This window comes from Typopeltis vanoorti, chromosome 20 (genome assembly GCF_054136105.1).
Source record: "Typopeltis vanoorti isolate ZY-2024b chromosome 20, IOZ_Tvanoo_1.0, whole genome shotgun sequence".
Taxonomy (NCBI): Eukaryota; Metazoa; Arthropoda; class Arachnida; order Uropygi; family Thelyphonidae; genus Typopeltis; species Typopeltis vanoorti.
Window position 1 is genome coordinate 79,271,376 of NC_143568.1, and position 16,156 is coordinate 79,287,531.

A 16,156-nucleotide genomic window follows, 5' to 3' on the forward strand; every position below is an offset into this window, starting at 1 on the left:
TGTTTTGGATCAAGGTAATAGAAACGGTAATCAGACCAAGGAAAGGAGACACATAAAAATAACACTAGGTATTCCATTTTGTGTTATAATGCTCAAGGACATGAGAATAATGAGGTGAAGGTCATTCATTAGAAAAAGAAACAAATGTTCTCAAGGTTATGCTGTGAATTACTAAGAGGAGAGATGATATCTATATATTTGGAAGTATAGCTGGTTTAAGGAAGTATTTAGGATCTTGAGAAAATTATGTGGATTATCCAGTATTCTGGTTGGTGGATGGATTTGTGTTAGCTCCATCAGCAAAATTTTCAGCATCACTTGATCTGTGGAGTTGCAGAAGGAAAGCCCATTAGAATTAGGAAAATGTCTCCAAGAGAATGGCCTCATTTGTTTGGATAATTGGAATGTGTGTGTAAGCTTTTAACAATAGCGGTCAGATAAATTCTTACTGATTCTTATAAGTTTCAGTCATCAAAACTTATTGTAGCTTGTTGAGTATTCTTCTTTAAGGAATACTAAATATTCCTTTCTAGAGGAAAATGATTTAGTTACTCACTTCTAGATCCTTTCTGAGATTTCTTAGCATTGGTAGATGTAGTTGGCAAAAATTTGTTATTGATGAGACCTGATTGACAGAGGAAGTTGTTGTTACTGGATATAACACAATGAGTTATGTATTCAAGGAGAATGGACAAATTAGGAAGGGCAGCGAGTAATTAATGATTGCAGCGAGTAGAAATCTTGAGGCTATCTGGTTTGAGATAAAGTCAACAGGACACAGTTGTTCTGTTGCAGACTAAGATCATCTGAAGAGGACCATGAACTGCATAAACAGATAAATCTTATGGATACAAGGAGGACTTATTTCACTATCAGTCATGGGAATATACAGAGTGTTCGGGATAAATTTGACATATTTATAATTAATTATATTTTTCCGTAAGTTACATGTATTAACACACACTTCTCTTCATTTAAAAGTTTGGACCCTTCTTCATTCATATACAAGATGTCAGAAAGGATGGATAGCTGGAACCCACCTGAATCATGGAAGAGAATAACTTGTATCATGATGATTCGTGCCCGCCATCAAAATAAGGATATTACGACTGCTGCCCAATGCTCCCTGAATACAGTAAAAACAATCAGGCATGAACTAGAGACTTGCAATGGTGACTACGAGGATGTAGCAAGAAGAAAGATCCCTAGCAGACGATCTGATTGCGTTCGTACAGCAGAATTCCTCGCAAATCTGCAGGAACAGGTGTTGAAGAACCCTGGCATTGGAATTCGGGCTTTGTTCGTGGAGTTGCTAACTGTAGTCAAGCCCTGGATAACAAGGGTAGCCAATGGTAGGCCGTATGTATGGCAGCAGGATTCGGCCCCTTGCCACACCTCTGGGAAAAGTCAAAAATGGTTGTCTGAAAATTTCTACGACTTCACCAGTCCAAATGTTTGGCCTCCAAACTCCCCAGACCTTAACCCCATGGATTATTTTGTATGGGGCGCAGTTGAAAAAGACACCAATCGCACTTCCAGTAATACAAAAGCCCAGTTAATGGATAAAATTAAAACAGTTTTTGCGGCCCTTCCCAGGGAGACTGTAGCATCAGCTTGTTCGAGGTTCCGAAGCAGAATTGAAGCTGTGATCGATGCTAATGGTGGTTATTTTGAGTAAATCTTGTTGATAGTATTGTAATTAACTCTGCCTGTAATGTTTTTTTGTCAATTCATTAAATTTAATAGATACAAAGAAGATTTTCTTTTTCCTTACGAAACTGTCAAATTTATCCCGAACACCCTGTATATACTGAATGGAGGAGAAAACATGCAGGTTTAAGGGGAAGTGAATTTATAGAATTACTCAGGGATAACTACTTAAGTAGCATAGGACTGGATTTAGGGTATAAGTACATTGAATCTAGTAATTGGACCTGAGAATCTGTCTCTAAATAAGGTGACCATTATGCCTGTGATTGTGAGAGTGATAATGCAATTTTGACTCAGAGGTGAAGGACATGAAAGCTTTAACTAAGAAGGAACATGTGGAACTATAAGTGATTCTGAGAAAGCAACTTTAGGCAGGGCTTTTGCATGAGAAATTACATGGTAGAGGAATCAGTGTATGGGAAGCAGAGTATGTCTGATGAAAACAGAATATCTGACTACATCCCTAGAGTTAGGAGAATAAATCATATGGGTATGAAATGGATAAATAACATTTTAAAACAAGAGCTGCATGCCAAGAAAATGCTGTGGATTCAGTATTATAAAGATTGATGACTAAGTTCAAGAGCAGTATAAAAAGCATGTAACAAGACTGACCTCTATGATAGAGCATTAAAAATTGGATTATAAAAAGAAGGCAGTGTACTTTTTAGTTTATAAGGCCAAATGAAATCTTAGAGAATTTGACATTGGTGAATAAGGATGGTAGGAAATTGTCTGACTCATTAGAAATAACTGAGTTGTTAAGTGATCACATTAGTAAGGTATACAATCTGGGTAGATCCATTAGCTCTCTGAATTGCATCTGAAAGGTAGCAAGCCTTTCAGATGCAAGCATAGCATACTGTATTGTTATCTTGTATAATAAATTTAGTTTAATCCTTTATCCAAGTGTGAGCAAACAAAGTTTGTGCCTGAAAGTATCTTCAGGACTGGGGTAAGGTAGTACAACACCGGGAAACTCATTGCAAATGGTGGAGCAAGCTAACATCACTCCTATCTCAGTATCTCCCATAATGCAAAACACCTTTGCAACGAGTTTCCCGGTGTTGTACCACCTTACCCCAGTCCTGAAGATACTTACAGGTGCAAAATTTGTTTGCTCACACTTGGATAAAGGATTAAATTAAATTTATTATAGTCTAATCAAGTGAAAGTGGAACAAAGGAAATAGCTGCTGTAAGAGGAAAAAATGGTGAACTGATAAAAAATAGAGATGCAATAATCAAAAGAATTCAGGAATTTTATACTGAACTCTATGAAGACAAAGACTGGGACATCCAAGAATCATCTTTGGATTACTCAAGTGAGGAAGAACATGATGCTCCTGAGATCTTACATGGTGAAGTGGAAATGGCACTGCGGGAAATGAAGAATGGCCCCAGGAGAAGATGGAATTATGGTAGACTATCTTAAAACTGGGAGGAAGCCCTGTCATCACACAGTTGAGTAAACTCTTCAATAAATGCCTAAAACAGAGAAAAATTCCAAAAAATTGGAACAATTCACTTCTAATATTAATTTTTAAAAAGGGCAATAAGGAAGAAATTAAAAACTACAGACCTATAAGCCTACTCCCCACCATATATATAAAGTTTTCACAAAAATTATAAATAATAGAATAAAATCTAAACTAGAGGGAATGTAATCCTGTGAACAAGCTGGATTTAGAAAGAATTACAATACTTTGGACCATATTCACACATTAAGACAGCTCATTGAAAAATCAATTGAATACAATTAACCCCTTATGTCTGGCCTATATAGACTATGAAAAAGCATTTGATTCAGTTAAAACATCTGCAACACTAAAAGCACTTGAAACCCAGGGAACTGAGAAACCATATATTGAAACACTAAAACATATTTACAATAATGCAACTTCTGTAATTAAATTATATAAAAACAGTGAAAAGTTCCCAATACAAAAAGGCATCTGTCAAGGCAACACCATATCTCCCAAATTATTTACAGCTGCACTAGAGGAAGTCTTTAGAAGCCTTGATTGGGAAACAAAAGGAATAAACATAAATGGAGAAAGGCTGCATCATCTGAAATTTGCAGATGATATTGTCCTGATAGCAGATAATTTTGAAGATCTGGAAGAAAGGCTAAATCAGCTAAACGAAGCCTCCAGAGAAATTGGATTAAAAATAAATAGAGAAAAAACAAAAATAATGATGAATAAATGCATAAACCATAGAACTATCAAAGTTGAAAACCATGAAATAGAACAAGTTACTTCATATGTATATTTGGGCCAATTGTTATCCTTTGAGGAGTGCCAAAGAAAAGAGATTGAAAGAAGAATTCACCTTGGATGGATGGCTTATGGGAAAATGAGAGACATATTCAGAAGTGACATCCCTATGAGTCTAAAAAGGAAAGCTTTCGACCAGTGCATACTTCCTGTCCAAACATATGGAGAAGAAACATGGACTTTAACAGAAGCCCTAAACAAAAAGCTGAGAACAACACAACATCGCATGGAAAGAAGTATGCTAAAAATAACATTAAGAGATGGGAAGACAAATATCTGGATAAGATCTCAAACAGGTGTCATGGATATTGTAAAATACATTAAACAGGCTAAGTGGAGATGGGCTGGCCATATTGCCAGATGCAGTGACAGGAGATGGACTAGGAAAACAACAGAGTGGAGACCAATGGATGGAGAAAGACAAAGAGGAAGACCGAAAGGAAGGAGGAGAGATAAACTGGAACAAATTGCAGGAGTGAGATTGATGGGAGAAGCAGAAAACCGAGTGATCTAAATCATAGGGGAGACTTTTGTCCAGCAGTGGACAGAACTAGAAGGTTGAAGAAGAACCAAGTGAAAAATAAACTTTCAATGTTATCTTGTATATTAAGGATATCAGGGATAAGTATAAAGATATCTAATTATTTCCTAATCATCTTCAGTGGGAAGAGTGATATGGAACAAAGCTGATGCAGAATACCTGAATGTTGATTTGAATAAATTGGTAAAATGACAATGAATGTCAGTTCAATTTTGCCAAGTGTAAAGGTATGCCATTGGATGGAAGAGTATTGTTGCAAATATAGTATTATTGGAACTTTACAGGAAGAGTATTATTATATTAAATGGAATTCACTGTGATGCCCAAGACTTAGGTATTATAGTGGACAGAGAGTTAGTACAGTTACTTAATCACCTTAGCAATGTGGTCTCTAAAGTTTAGGGGCCATATTGCTAAGGTGATTGTCATTGAATCTGATAACTGGACTGTGGAAGAGAACACCAACTTGCAAGAAAAAGAAGTTATTCTCCCATGTTACAAGACTTTGATGGACTATTTTGTGCAGATATGGTCACCTGGGGTCTGAGGAAATGGGAAGAAAGAGACTCCAGTAACCAAATAATGATAAACTGGTCTGAAATTGCACATTTAGGACAGATGGAGAGAATGTAGTCTTCAAAGTTTGAGAAATAGATTGGATATCATAAAAACATGCAAGTTAGTAAGGTGATCTTAACAGTAGAAATACAAATAAGATTTTGCAGCTTATTTATAGCAAGTGGGGTGTGGTTAAGAAACATGAGGTCTGAGTTCTTTTTATGGCATAGTGAGTATGTGTAGTATGGGCTTCTGTTAGAAACTGAGTGTATCTTCAATGAATGTGTTCAAGACAGATGATAGGTATTAAAGTATGAGTGACCAAAAGGCCCTTTCTTAATGAATCTTTGCATTCCCTGAAAGAGCATTCATGATAATATTGATAAGAATAATAGTATATCTTCTAGCTAATCAGGATTTCCATACACTACATACAATGGCACAATTTCTCTTTCTTATTCAAACTTGTTAGTCCCCATCTATCTATATATATGCACACACAGTCATCCCTCGACTTACGTCGAGGTTCCATTCCATCCGGCAGGACGCAAGTCGGTTTGGATGTAAATCGATACATTAAATCAACAGAGTTATAGGGGTTAGGGACTTAACAGTAATAAGTATACTGTCATTTTAATTTTTAAACTTTATTATAAAACTCTACTGTGCGTTATTACTGCCACTATAAAACAGGAGAATAATCACCCAAATCTTTGTCCACAATCTCATCTTCATTACCTTCCCTATATGAAGGACCATGCTGCAGCTCTTCTGGTATAACTTTTTTTTTTTTTGATGAAAATGTCCAGTATGCTTTGCTTATTGCTCTTCTTCTTTCCATCATAAATTTGTTTATAGCAAACAAACGCATCATGTACTTTCTTTTCTACTAATCAGCAGTGTTCAACATTAGGATCCATGTCTTCAGCCATTTTGAAAACATCGCTAACTGCATAGAACCTTTCTGCAAGACCCTTCACTGTAAATTGATAAACTACCTCTTCTTGTTCTTCTTCCTTTTCTCATTCTTCCTCTTCTACAACACGTTGTTCCTCCATTTTGACCCATTCTTCTTTGGTCAACTCTTCAGGGGCACTTCCTATGAGTTGAATGATGTTGTCATCATTCACTTCGAGATTCAGGTTGTTTGCGGCCCACTATTTCTTCACTCAATTTACAAAGATCTTAATTTTTTTTTCAAAACTTCCAAAGTCATGCACAAACCTTTTTAATGTCTTTTTCCATATGCCACTCATATATTGACAGATCACTTCGTCCCAAACTACAGCAATATTTTTAATAGTATGATAAGTATTGAATGCTTTCCAGAATTGTATGAGAGTCTTGGCATTTCCTTCATTAGCAGAAATGGCTCATGAAAAAGTTCTCCATAGATAAACTTTAAACACTACTAGAACTCCCTGATCCATCGGTTGGATCAGTGAAGTAGTGTTTGGAGGGAGAAACATGACCATGAACTTGAAGATCACCGATATAAGATGGATGACCTGGAACATTATCTAGAATTAATAAAATTTTAAATTCTACATTTTCTTTCACACAATAGCTTTCCATTTCACTTGCATAACAATTGATTAAGGCATCTGCAAACAATTTTTGAGTCATCCACGACTTCTTATATGTCTGCTAATTAACTGGAAGAGTATCCTTCCTAATGTTTTAGAAGGCTCGTGAATTCAGTTTATATCCAGCCACATTACCCCCTAACAGAATCGTAACACTGTATTTAAGAGCTTTGAAACCAGGCATAGATTTTAGCTTTTTGTGGATGAATTTTTCGCTTGGGCATTTTTTCCGAAACAAGGAAGGCTCATTCATATTAAATATTTGCTGTGGAATAATTTTCCTCCGTAATAATTTTATCCAATTTCTCCACAAACTCCTTGACAGCCTTCTCATTGGAACTTGCAGATTCACCATACATTTTCACATTATGCAGTGCAGAATGCTTCTTGAATCTTCTTGAACCAACTGGAAGAAGCATTGAATTCGTAGTCGGGTCCTGCTTTCTCCTTTAACATGCTGAAGAGACTTAGTGCCTTAGCAAATATGGTCATAGTGCTAAGAGGTATGTGCTTTTGGTTTAGGTCCTCTATGCATGATGGAAGTAACTTTTCCAATCACTGATAGGATCTTGTCGTTGCTTCGTCACTATCGCTGAACTTGCAACTTCGTTTCAAGATCAATTGCTCGCCTCTTTTTCTGTGATTCTTCATTAGGTTTTTTAATTGGGCATGTAGGGGCCATGTTGCACAAAATATCACGAAATATTTAATGATAAATACACAAATAACATATTTTTCAAGCACAAAATCAACAGAGGAACTGTTGAAGTCAAGTGCCGACTTCCAAGGGAGGTTGCCGCTGAATGTGCTGTTGCCACTGCATTGTTGCTAAATGAAAACTTTTTTTACTTTATGCTCGTTTGCATATTGTTTGAAAGTACAGTGTCAAAAATGTTATTTATTCCATTATGGGATCATGGATGTATCTTCGAAAGGACGTAAGTCGAGGGATGACTCTGTGTGTGTGTGTGTGTGTATCACAATTTTTTTTTATTTATGTCACTTAGAAAGGGTGAATATGGAAGGCTGACTTTAGTTGCAGGAGGTGGAATACCAGTCACATCTTCTGAATATGTAGTGGTAATGTTCAGTGAGTATTTTGTTTGTGTATTTCATGTAGTGTGTGTGTGGAGGGGGGAATGTTAGGAGAAGTGTTGAATTCCAATAGGAAGGAGGACAGAACGCTGACATTTCAGATTGGGTTAATAAGGCTGCTGAACTGGATGGGATATCATTATGTATACAAACCTGGATTGATGAGAATGGAAATCTTTCAAGAGATCAGCACATGTTTGTTACAGGGAGGTCTTGTTTTAATAACTTAGTTATAGTTTACAGTAGTTTGACTAGTGTTGAGGAGATGCTTATATAGTGATTTATCTGAACTTTGTTGAAGCATTTGATAAATACCATATGATAAACTACTGTTGAAATTGAGCAGGATGGGGATGGGTAATCAGTTGGCAGCTTGTTTACAGGGTTGGTTGACTGATAGGAGCCAGATGTATAAGTTGGTTAGAGGAACCTATCAGATAGATACAGGGGAATTAATAGGGTAATGGGAGAACAAAAGGTCATTCCTAGAAATTGTACAAAGGTCATGTAAGGAAGTGAAAAGGAGATTTTTTTTTTTGCATGGCAGGTCGTGAATAAGTGGAATATGCTAGAGTGGATAGTGAGTATTTAATAATAAGGTGACCATTTTTACTGCTTGTGTATGGAAAATATGACTTCTACATTAATTTAACCTTGATATCTTGAGTCTGGCTCTCACTGATGAGACCTCAATAAATGTCAAAACCAGACTGCATAGTGACCCTTTCTATAATGAAAAAGCATTATGGGATACTGAGGCAATTGATGCGAAGTCAAGAGCTTCTATATACAAAGGGACAGCTGTGAAGTTACTTCGGGTATAGGATTAAAGCAATAGTATAATTTTTTGTCAAGAATATACAATGTATAGTGGTGAGTTCACATTGTAGGAGAGTAGAGATGCAATACACTTGTCCAGCTGAGCTGGCATTCCTGGAACCCTGCTTTTGAGACCAGATGGATTTTACCACAACATCTGTACCACAATGGGATTCATTCCTCTCTAACCTTGATTGCCAAGTGGAGTTGGTCTCCACTTTGCAATCAAGACTAGTAAAAAGAAAGCGAGATACCTGTTTTCCATACTTTAGGATAATACTGTGTAAAATCTACATGCCAAGACTGAATCATTTTTGCATACAAAAGTAGGCAACGATTTATTTATTTATTTTTATTTTGAAGGAAAAACAGATTTGAGGAATAGCCTCTCATGTTTGGATTTGCTTTGGCGCAATAGAATGACCTTCTTCCAGTGTATCGTGTGGTGGGTGTCCAAAGCATGGTCAGCAAGCCCACAATGGCTGCAATGGTAGAACTGGATATAGTTGTTGTGTTTAGAAATAGTGATATTGGTTGTTCCCTGCCTGTTTCGCTTTAGTACACAGTTAGTAACTGGTAGGTGTAGGACTGTGGCTGGTCTTTGGTGGAGCAGATAAGGAATGCCGTATTTTTTTTTTAGTCCACTAGGGGCACTACTTAGGACTTTAGGCCTGACTTTGGTTGCCTTTCTTCAGCTTCATTTGCCCAATGTTAGTGTCTATATGTGCATATCATTGTTTTGTGATTCCTTATGATGGCAATGTAACATTGTTGAAATATAGGAAAGTATTAAAGTTATTATAATTAATATTTAGTATACATTGTTATTTTCTGAAAAATATTAGTTATGTAGCAAATGCATAAGCCTGTCTACCAGAAGTCTCCAAACTGCAGGTCTAGTTACTGATGCTGTCCTATTCCACAGAGTTTAATAGGAAATTTAATAATTATACTGTGCCATTCCTTGAACTTTCTTATGATTCCATCTTTCTTTTTTTCTATGTTGGTTGAATTGTGTACTTTATTTTTGAAGTTTTAAATAGCATAGAGTGGAAAATAGTGAGTTTTATTTTTATCTAGTTGCTGAAATTCCACATGAAGTAATAGGTGCCATGGACATAAATACTACAGCTAATGAGATATACTGCCATAATTTTGGAAAAACAGCACTGCTGCAACAAAATATTGAAGTATGTAACAATAATTGTACAGTAGTAGGTTTGCTGTGTTAATTATTTTCAAATAATGATACAAGAGTTTTTAAGATTTGAGGCATAAAATGCATGTACAATGCATCATATTTTTCAATCTTGTCAAAAATGTGTGTTAGAATGTTAAAAGCATATAATTCATAACCATAAAAGTACTTGATTATTCGAAAATAGAAATATACATTTATCCAACACATGGTTTTATACCAATAGAATTTGACCAAATAAAATAGATCATCCACTTTAATCATGTGATATTTGAGAGAACTTTTTTTTTTTATTCTTGTATTACCTTTAGATTATACTCAAGTTTATCCAAGTTTTGATACTGTCATAATTAACAACAGTTCATATTTCTTATCTTTTCTCTTTAGTCTTAATTCTTGTATTTCTGATTAATTTCTCTTAAGGCTTTTGATCTTTAGTTAAAACACAAAACCTCTTTATACAATTTCCAGAGATATGCTGTTATTCTATTCTTTTCCTTCTACTGTATGAAAAATCTCTTCAGCATTAATTTGGTAAAATCCCTTTAACTTAATATCTCTATCCAATAGGTTCTGAATCCAAACTCAACATGTCATAGATCTGACATTATTATTTGACCAGAGTGACCAGATCTGTATGTAGCGATTTGTATGGTCTGATTGAGGCCATGTAATGGAATCATAACCTCTTTACATGTCAGTGTTCTCCTCATCATTACCATAGTCCATTGTGTTGTCTCAAACTTTTAGTAGTGCAGACTCTAAATTTTAGGTCCTTGTCACCCATCAGGTCTCTTATTTTTTCCTCCACCTTTAAGATATTTCACCAGATGCATCGCATCTTTACCTTAACACATTTTCAGTATTGAATTGGTTGTTCTACTCATGTGTCTATACGCTCAGTTTGTTCATATCGTGTAGAGCCAGAATATGTGTGCTCTTCACTTCTCATATCTTTCCTAAGTTTTGCATGATATGCAAACAGTGTACATTCCCATTTAAACTGTTTTTAAGATTATTTAACAGTAATGGCTATAAGTTAAACAGTTAAGTTAAACAGATATAAACCAAAGATCAACAACACACTACTAATGGCTGCTTTTCCATGATACTGTCCCCCCCATACACAACTTGTTGCCTTTTTAGAATCTCACTATATACAATATATGCATATTTCTTATCTAGTACATTTGTCATCCTGTTCAAATGTAGTTGGATTGCTAAAACAAACAGAACAGCTCTTCTTAATAAACCTGTGGTTCCTCATAAAGCATCTTGTATTATTAACCCAATTCTTATCTCCAGGTAAACAGATTGCTTTGTAATTTGAAGACAAATCACAAGGAAGTCTATTTGTTCCTCCTTTTCTTTGGAAAATGGAACAGTTTTACTTTCCTTCTGCTCCTTTAGGCTCTTTTGTTGCAAGGCTGTCATTAATATACATTCCCTTAAAGTACATACCTTGTTACCTTCCTGGATTAAGTACACTTCCTGGATGCTCACCACTAGTCCTTTCTCCACTGTTCCTTCTTCACCTAAGCTGTGCACAATATCATATGATGATTAAATATGTTGTAGTTCATAAAATATTTCAGCTACATTTTCTGCAAAATTTATAAGTCTACTATTTACATCATCTAATATGATTCTCCCATAATAATTTTCTTTTTTAATATCAACATATCAAAATAACTCTGGATTTTTTTTGTCCTGCTTACTAATTGCTCCTCATTCCACACGTTTTTGTTACCAACAAAGGTCAAGTTCCTGATCTTTATACACAGTATGTGTCTGTCAAATAGCAAGACAACATTTGTATAAAATTATAGAGCAACTACAGGAAGATGAATCATTTATTTTCAGTATAATTTCCCATTCACTCAGTACAACATTTACTTCATTCAAATTTTCAAAACACCTGATAGGCATCTAAAGACATAGTGGTGAGCTTATCACACTCTTCTGGGTGACCTCCACTGAGTCAAACCAGTGTCCTTTGAATTTTGATTTTAATTTTGGAAACAAACCAAAAGTGCTGGTGCCATATATGGCTGGTGTTTGAATCCTGTGGTGGATTTGGAAGTAAGAACCTGTTGCACATTTAACACACAATGTGCAGGCATATTACCATACAGCAATGCAGCAAGTCTGTTTCCTTTCCAATATTTAAGTTCTGTGTAGTCAACAGACTTGTGATTTGATGATTGCTGTTATTCTCATTCCAACATTGCTCTAAGCAGGTCACAAGAATTTTCCTCACTAGCATGAAGGCCTTCATTTCCTATTCCATCAAAATTCTCACCCACTTTCCAAGTCATGGTTTAACAAAAGGTGTACCAAAGTATTTGAATTAAAAAAAAAAAAAAAAAATCAGCATGCTGTATCTGCAACATGAATTCCAGATTCATACCTGGCCTCTGCTTTAGCATGCCATAAATGGAAACCAACTATCAGCAGTTAAGTATAACTTCATAGAGGCCATCAGATGTGGCTTCTGCTCACCTGTGCTCTGCCTCTCTTTCTTTCTCTCTCATTCAGATCGCACTACAGTTAATAGCACTTGAATAACAGCTTTTGCTATCACCCTTTTTAATCTGTTTCATAATGACCAAGACAAATTACCTGCTATACCAGAAACAGTGCACTATGTGCTTCATGTGGTTTTTTGGCCAAAAGACATAAGGTGAAAACTAAACAACTTAGGCACTTACAAATTTTCTAATACCAACATCTCTCCAATTGAATTTATATGTTGTGCCTCAGAATACCAGTTCTGTATAGTCTCTGCAATCTTTTATTCTCAGCTGGCATTTATGCTATTGCATGGAAGGAAACTTCTAAACTGGATGAGACAAAATCATCCCTTATAATCACCTCAATGATTATGAACATTGTATCATTAACAGTTACGTAACTTAGTCACTCTACACATCCAAAAACTCGCAACCATTCCTACACATCCCATGTATTGAATTATTTGCCACCATAGCCCTTCTTAATTCAGTATTATTGTATGTTGGTAACAGACTAATGATTTTTCACTCTTCACTTTCACTTCTTCCAGTAATCTTTTCATATTCTTTCTCTCTCTCTGTATTTATCACTAGTAAAATCATTTGTACTTATGAAAACTAATATCTCTTTTACTTTTTACTGTTTTTCAATTGGGTTTCACATCCAGAGAACTTGAAGTAGTATTACAAGTAGTAAGATTATGAGTGGCATGCTTTATAAGTGAATTGTAATATCATTCTTTTTATATCCTACTTTACTTACTTGTTTCAGTGTTTTGTTGTTAATTTTCTTCCATAGGTGAAGCATATGTTCCATGAATTCTGCTAAGATTGTGTATAATGCATTGTATGTGTGTAGGCTAGAGATTAACATATTGATAAAACAAACATAGCAAGAACCTGTTGAAATTTTTTTTGAAAACTGCAAATATTATTTGAGTAAAAATGAAAGCATTTGAAAACAATCAGACCTTGGAGACTCATAGCAGACTGAAGAAAACATTGATTTAACCAGAGTCATATTTCAAAGTTATTAAAATTAAAAGTTGGAGAAGTGGTAAGAGATAAGCAGGGCTAAGAAGAGATAGAAGCAGGTGGTTATAGGCAAAAATCAAGACCATATGAACCAATGAGAAAAACAAGGTAAGAAGAAAATTATGTATGAAGACTATAATCAGAGGAGTATTTAACAAAAGTATAACAGAATCATGTGTTTCTCTGGTGCAGAAATTTATGATATTAGTTGTGGCACCTGGATACAAAAAAAGGTAAGGTGAAAGAACTAATTGTCTTGGTTGACACTAATGATCTGAGGGGTGAGAAGTATTCTATGAGGGGAGGACATGAAGAAGTTGTTGGATGAAACAAAAATCAAGAGCGAGAAAGTGAAGATTGTAAGTCTCCTGCTATGCTATAATGGAGGTGTTAGATCGAGCTTATATTTCCTATATTTATTTTATTTTGGCTCTTTTGTTCTTAGAACGTCGTCCTATACGTGCTTACTATAACCTACTCCTAGCTTTAATTCTGGGGAGGCACTTTCCTTTTATCTCTGAGAAAATTTATATTTTAACTGTGCCAGTCAGAAACTAGGGATGGAGATTTTCTCATCCTGAGAAAGTATACCAGAAATTAAATTTGCTATCTAAGCAGACTAAGAGTTTAAATAATGCTGGAGATCATGTAATTTGCAGTCATGGCTCACTTTCCCTTAAATCTATGGTATCCCCTCTATGCATAGGTCTGAACTTTTGTAAGTGGTAATTCAGTCTCGCATTTAGACAATTCTCAGATTAAAATTAACAAAACATTTATTAGAGCAAAAGAAAGGTTACAGTTCGATTACACATTCTAAAATATATGAATCAATAATCTCACCACTAAGTTATCCATTATTCACAATTGAAACTCTAAAATTCCCCTCCCCCCTCAAAATTTAAGTCATCAAAAAAATCATTTACTAAGTTTAAGTATCTTGACTATAATCTCTGTATCACAATTAAGCTCAGATTCAAACAATATTCACAAAAATTATGCAATATTCAATCTCTCTCTCTCTCTCTCTCTCTCTCTCTCTCTCTATATATATATATATATATATATATATATATATATATATATATATATATATATATATATATATATATATACATACAGGGTGTTCGGGATAAATTTGACAGTTTCGTAAGGAAAAAGAAAATCTTCTTTGTATCTATTAAATTTAATGAATTGACAAAAAAACATTACAGGCAGAGTTAATTACAATACTATCAACAAGATTTACTCAAAATAACCACCATTAGCATCGATCACAGCTTCAATTCTGCTTCGGAACCTCGAACAAGCTGATGCTACAGTCTCCCTGGGAAGGGCCGCAAAAACTGTTTTAATTTTATCCATTAACTGGGCTTTTGTATTACTGGAAGTGCGATTGGTGTCTTTTTCAACTGCGCCCCATACAAAATAATCCATAGGGTTAAGGTCTGGGGAGTTTGGAGGCCAAACATTTGGACTGGTGAAGTCGTAGAAATTTTCAGACAACCATTTTTGACTTTTCCCAGAGGTGTGGCAAGGGGCCGAATCCTGCTGCCATACATGCGGCCTACCATTGGCTACCCTTGTTATCCAGGGCTTGACTACAGTTAGCAACTCCACGAACAAAGCCCGAATTCCAATGCCAGGGTTCTTCAACACCTGTTCCTGCAGATTTGCGAGGAATTCTGCTGTACGAACGCAATCAGATCGTCTGCTAGGGATCTTCTTGCTACATCCTCGTAGTCACCATTGCAAGTCTCTAGTTCATGCCTGATTGTTTTTACTGTATTCAGGGAGCATTGGGCAGCAGTCGTAATATCCTTATTTTGATGGCGGGCACGAATCATCATGATACAAGTTATTCTCTTCCATGATTCAGGTGGGTTCCAGCTATCCATCCTTTCTGACATCTTGCATATGAATGAAGAAGGGTCCAAACTTTTAAATGAAGAGAAGTGTGTGTTAATACATGTAACTTACGGAAAAATATAATTAATTATAAATATGTCAAATTTATCCCGAACACCCTGTATATATATATATAAGTAAGGCTCACACATGGCATAATTAATTCACACTATTTCATATTCAAATATAGAGGACAAAGTTCAATTCTGTAATTAATGTGTCCACACCTTAAGTGTAAGTCAGGCTTACATTCAGCACTACAATTATTAGCTTCATTCAACAAACTGTTCAAAAAGGCATGTCTCCCCTTTGTACAAATTAAGAATAGCACAAGTCTTCTAACACAGACAATCAGCCAAAATGGTCACTAGAACACATGCATAGAATTCTTCCTTTCTTTGTCCCCCTTTTCTTCTTTACGATTTACAACTATATAAGGAAAATAAAGTGCTGTACTTTACCATCTTGTCTTTGCAAAGGAGGGTTCCATGGTTTCCCCTATGTGCTCACTTCGGATATGGCAAGACTTCCTTATCAATCAGCCCCTCACTTTCATGGCTGCTGCTGCGATTCACTTCTTTCTTCCTCGAAGGATGTCCTTCACTGTCTTTATATTGGTATGGTTTACCAATGACTCCTTACTGAGAATCTAGCATCATTCCGCAGGTAGCTTTGTTTGTCTCAGATCTAACAGCAATGGAAGGTAGTTGCTGTTCATTGGGGACAAGCTTCCTTAGCCAAGCAGGCTCGAATGGGAACACAGGAACAGAAAATCAAGAGAGAGTTTCAAATTGCGCACGGTTACTTTTATTGTACTTTGCAGCGCCCTCTTTCAGCACTTTACTCGTACTCCATGTCTCCTTCCCATTTGTCGTCATGGATGACATCAGATCTTCTCCCTTCTTTGAGTACTGC

The 16,156-nt window shown here is 35.7% G+C and overlaps 1 protein-coding gene across 7 annotated transcripts in view; it reads left to right on the top strand.

The window, feature by feature from the left end:
• The window catches only part of Mt2 (tRNA (cytosine(38)-C(5))-methyltransferase), a 201,009-nt gene that overhangs the window by 20,821 nt on the left and 164,032 nt on the right, over positions 1–16,156 (top strand). For 5 of the 7 annotated variants that reach the window (XM_090410013.1, XM_090410019.1, XM_090410018.1 and 2 more), the window contains exon 2: positions 9,668–9,777. The exons of the other annotated variants lie outside the window; for them this stretch is intronic. In XM_090410013.1, coding sequence (XP_090266139.1) covers positions 9,668–9,777 — 110 coding nt within the window. The remainder of the gene's footprint in view (positions 1–9,667; positions 9,778–16,156) is intronic. 7 annotated transcript variants of the gene reach the window in all.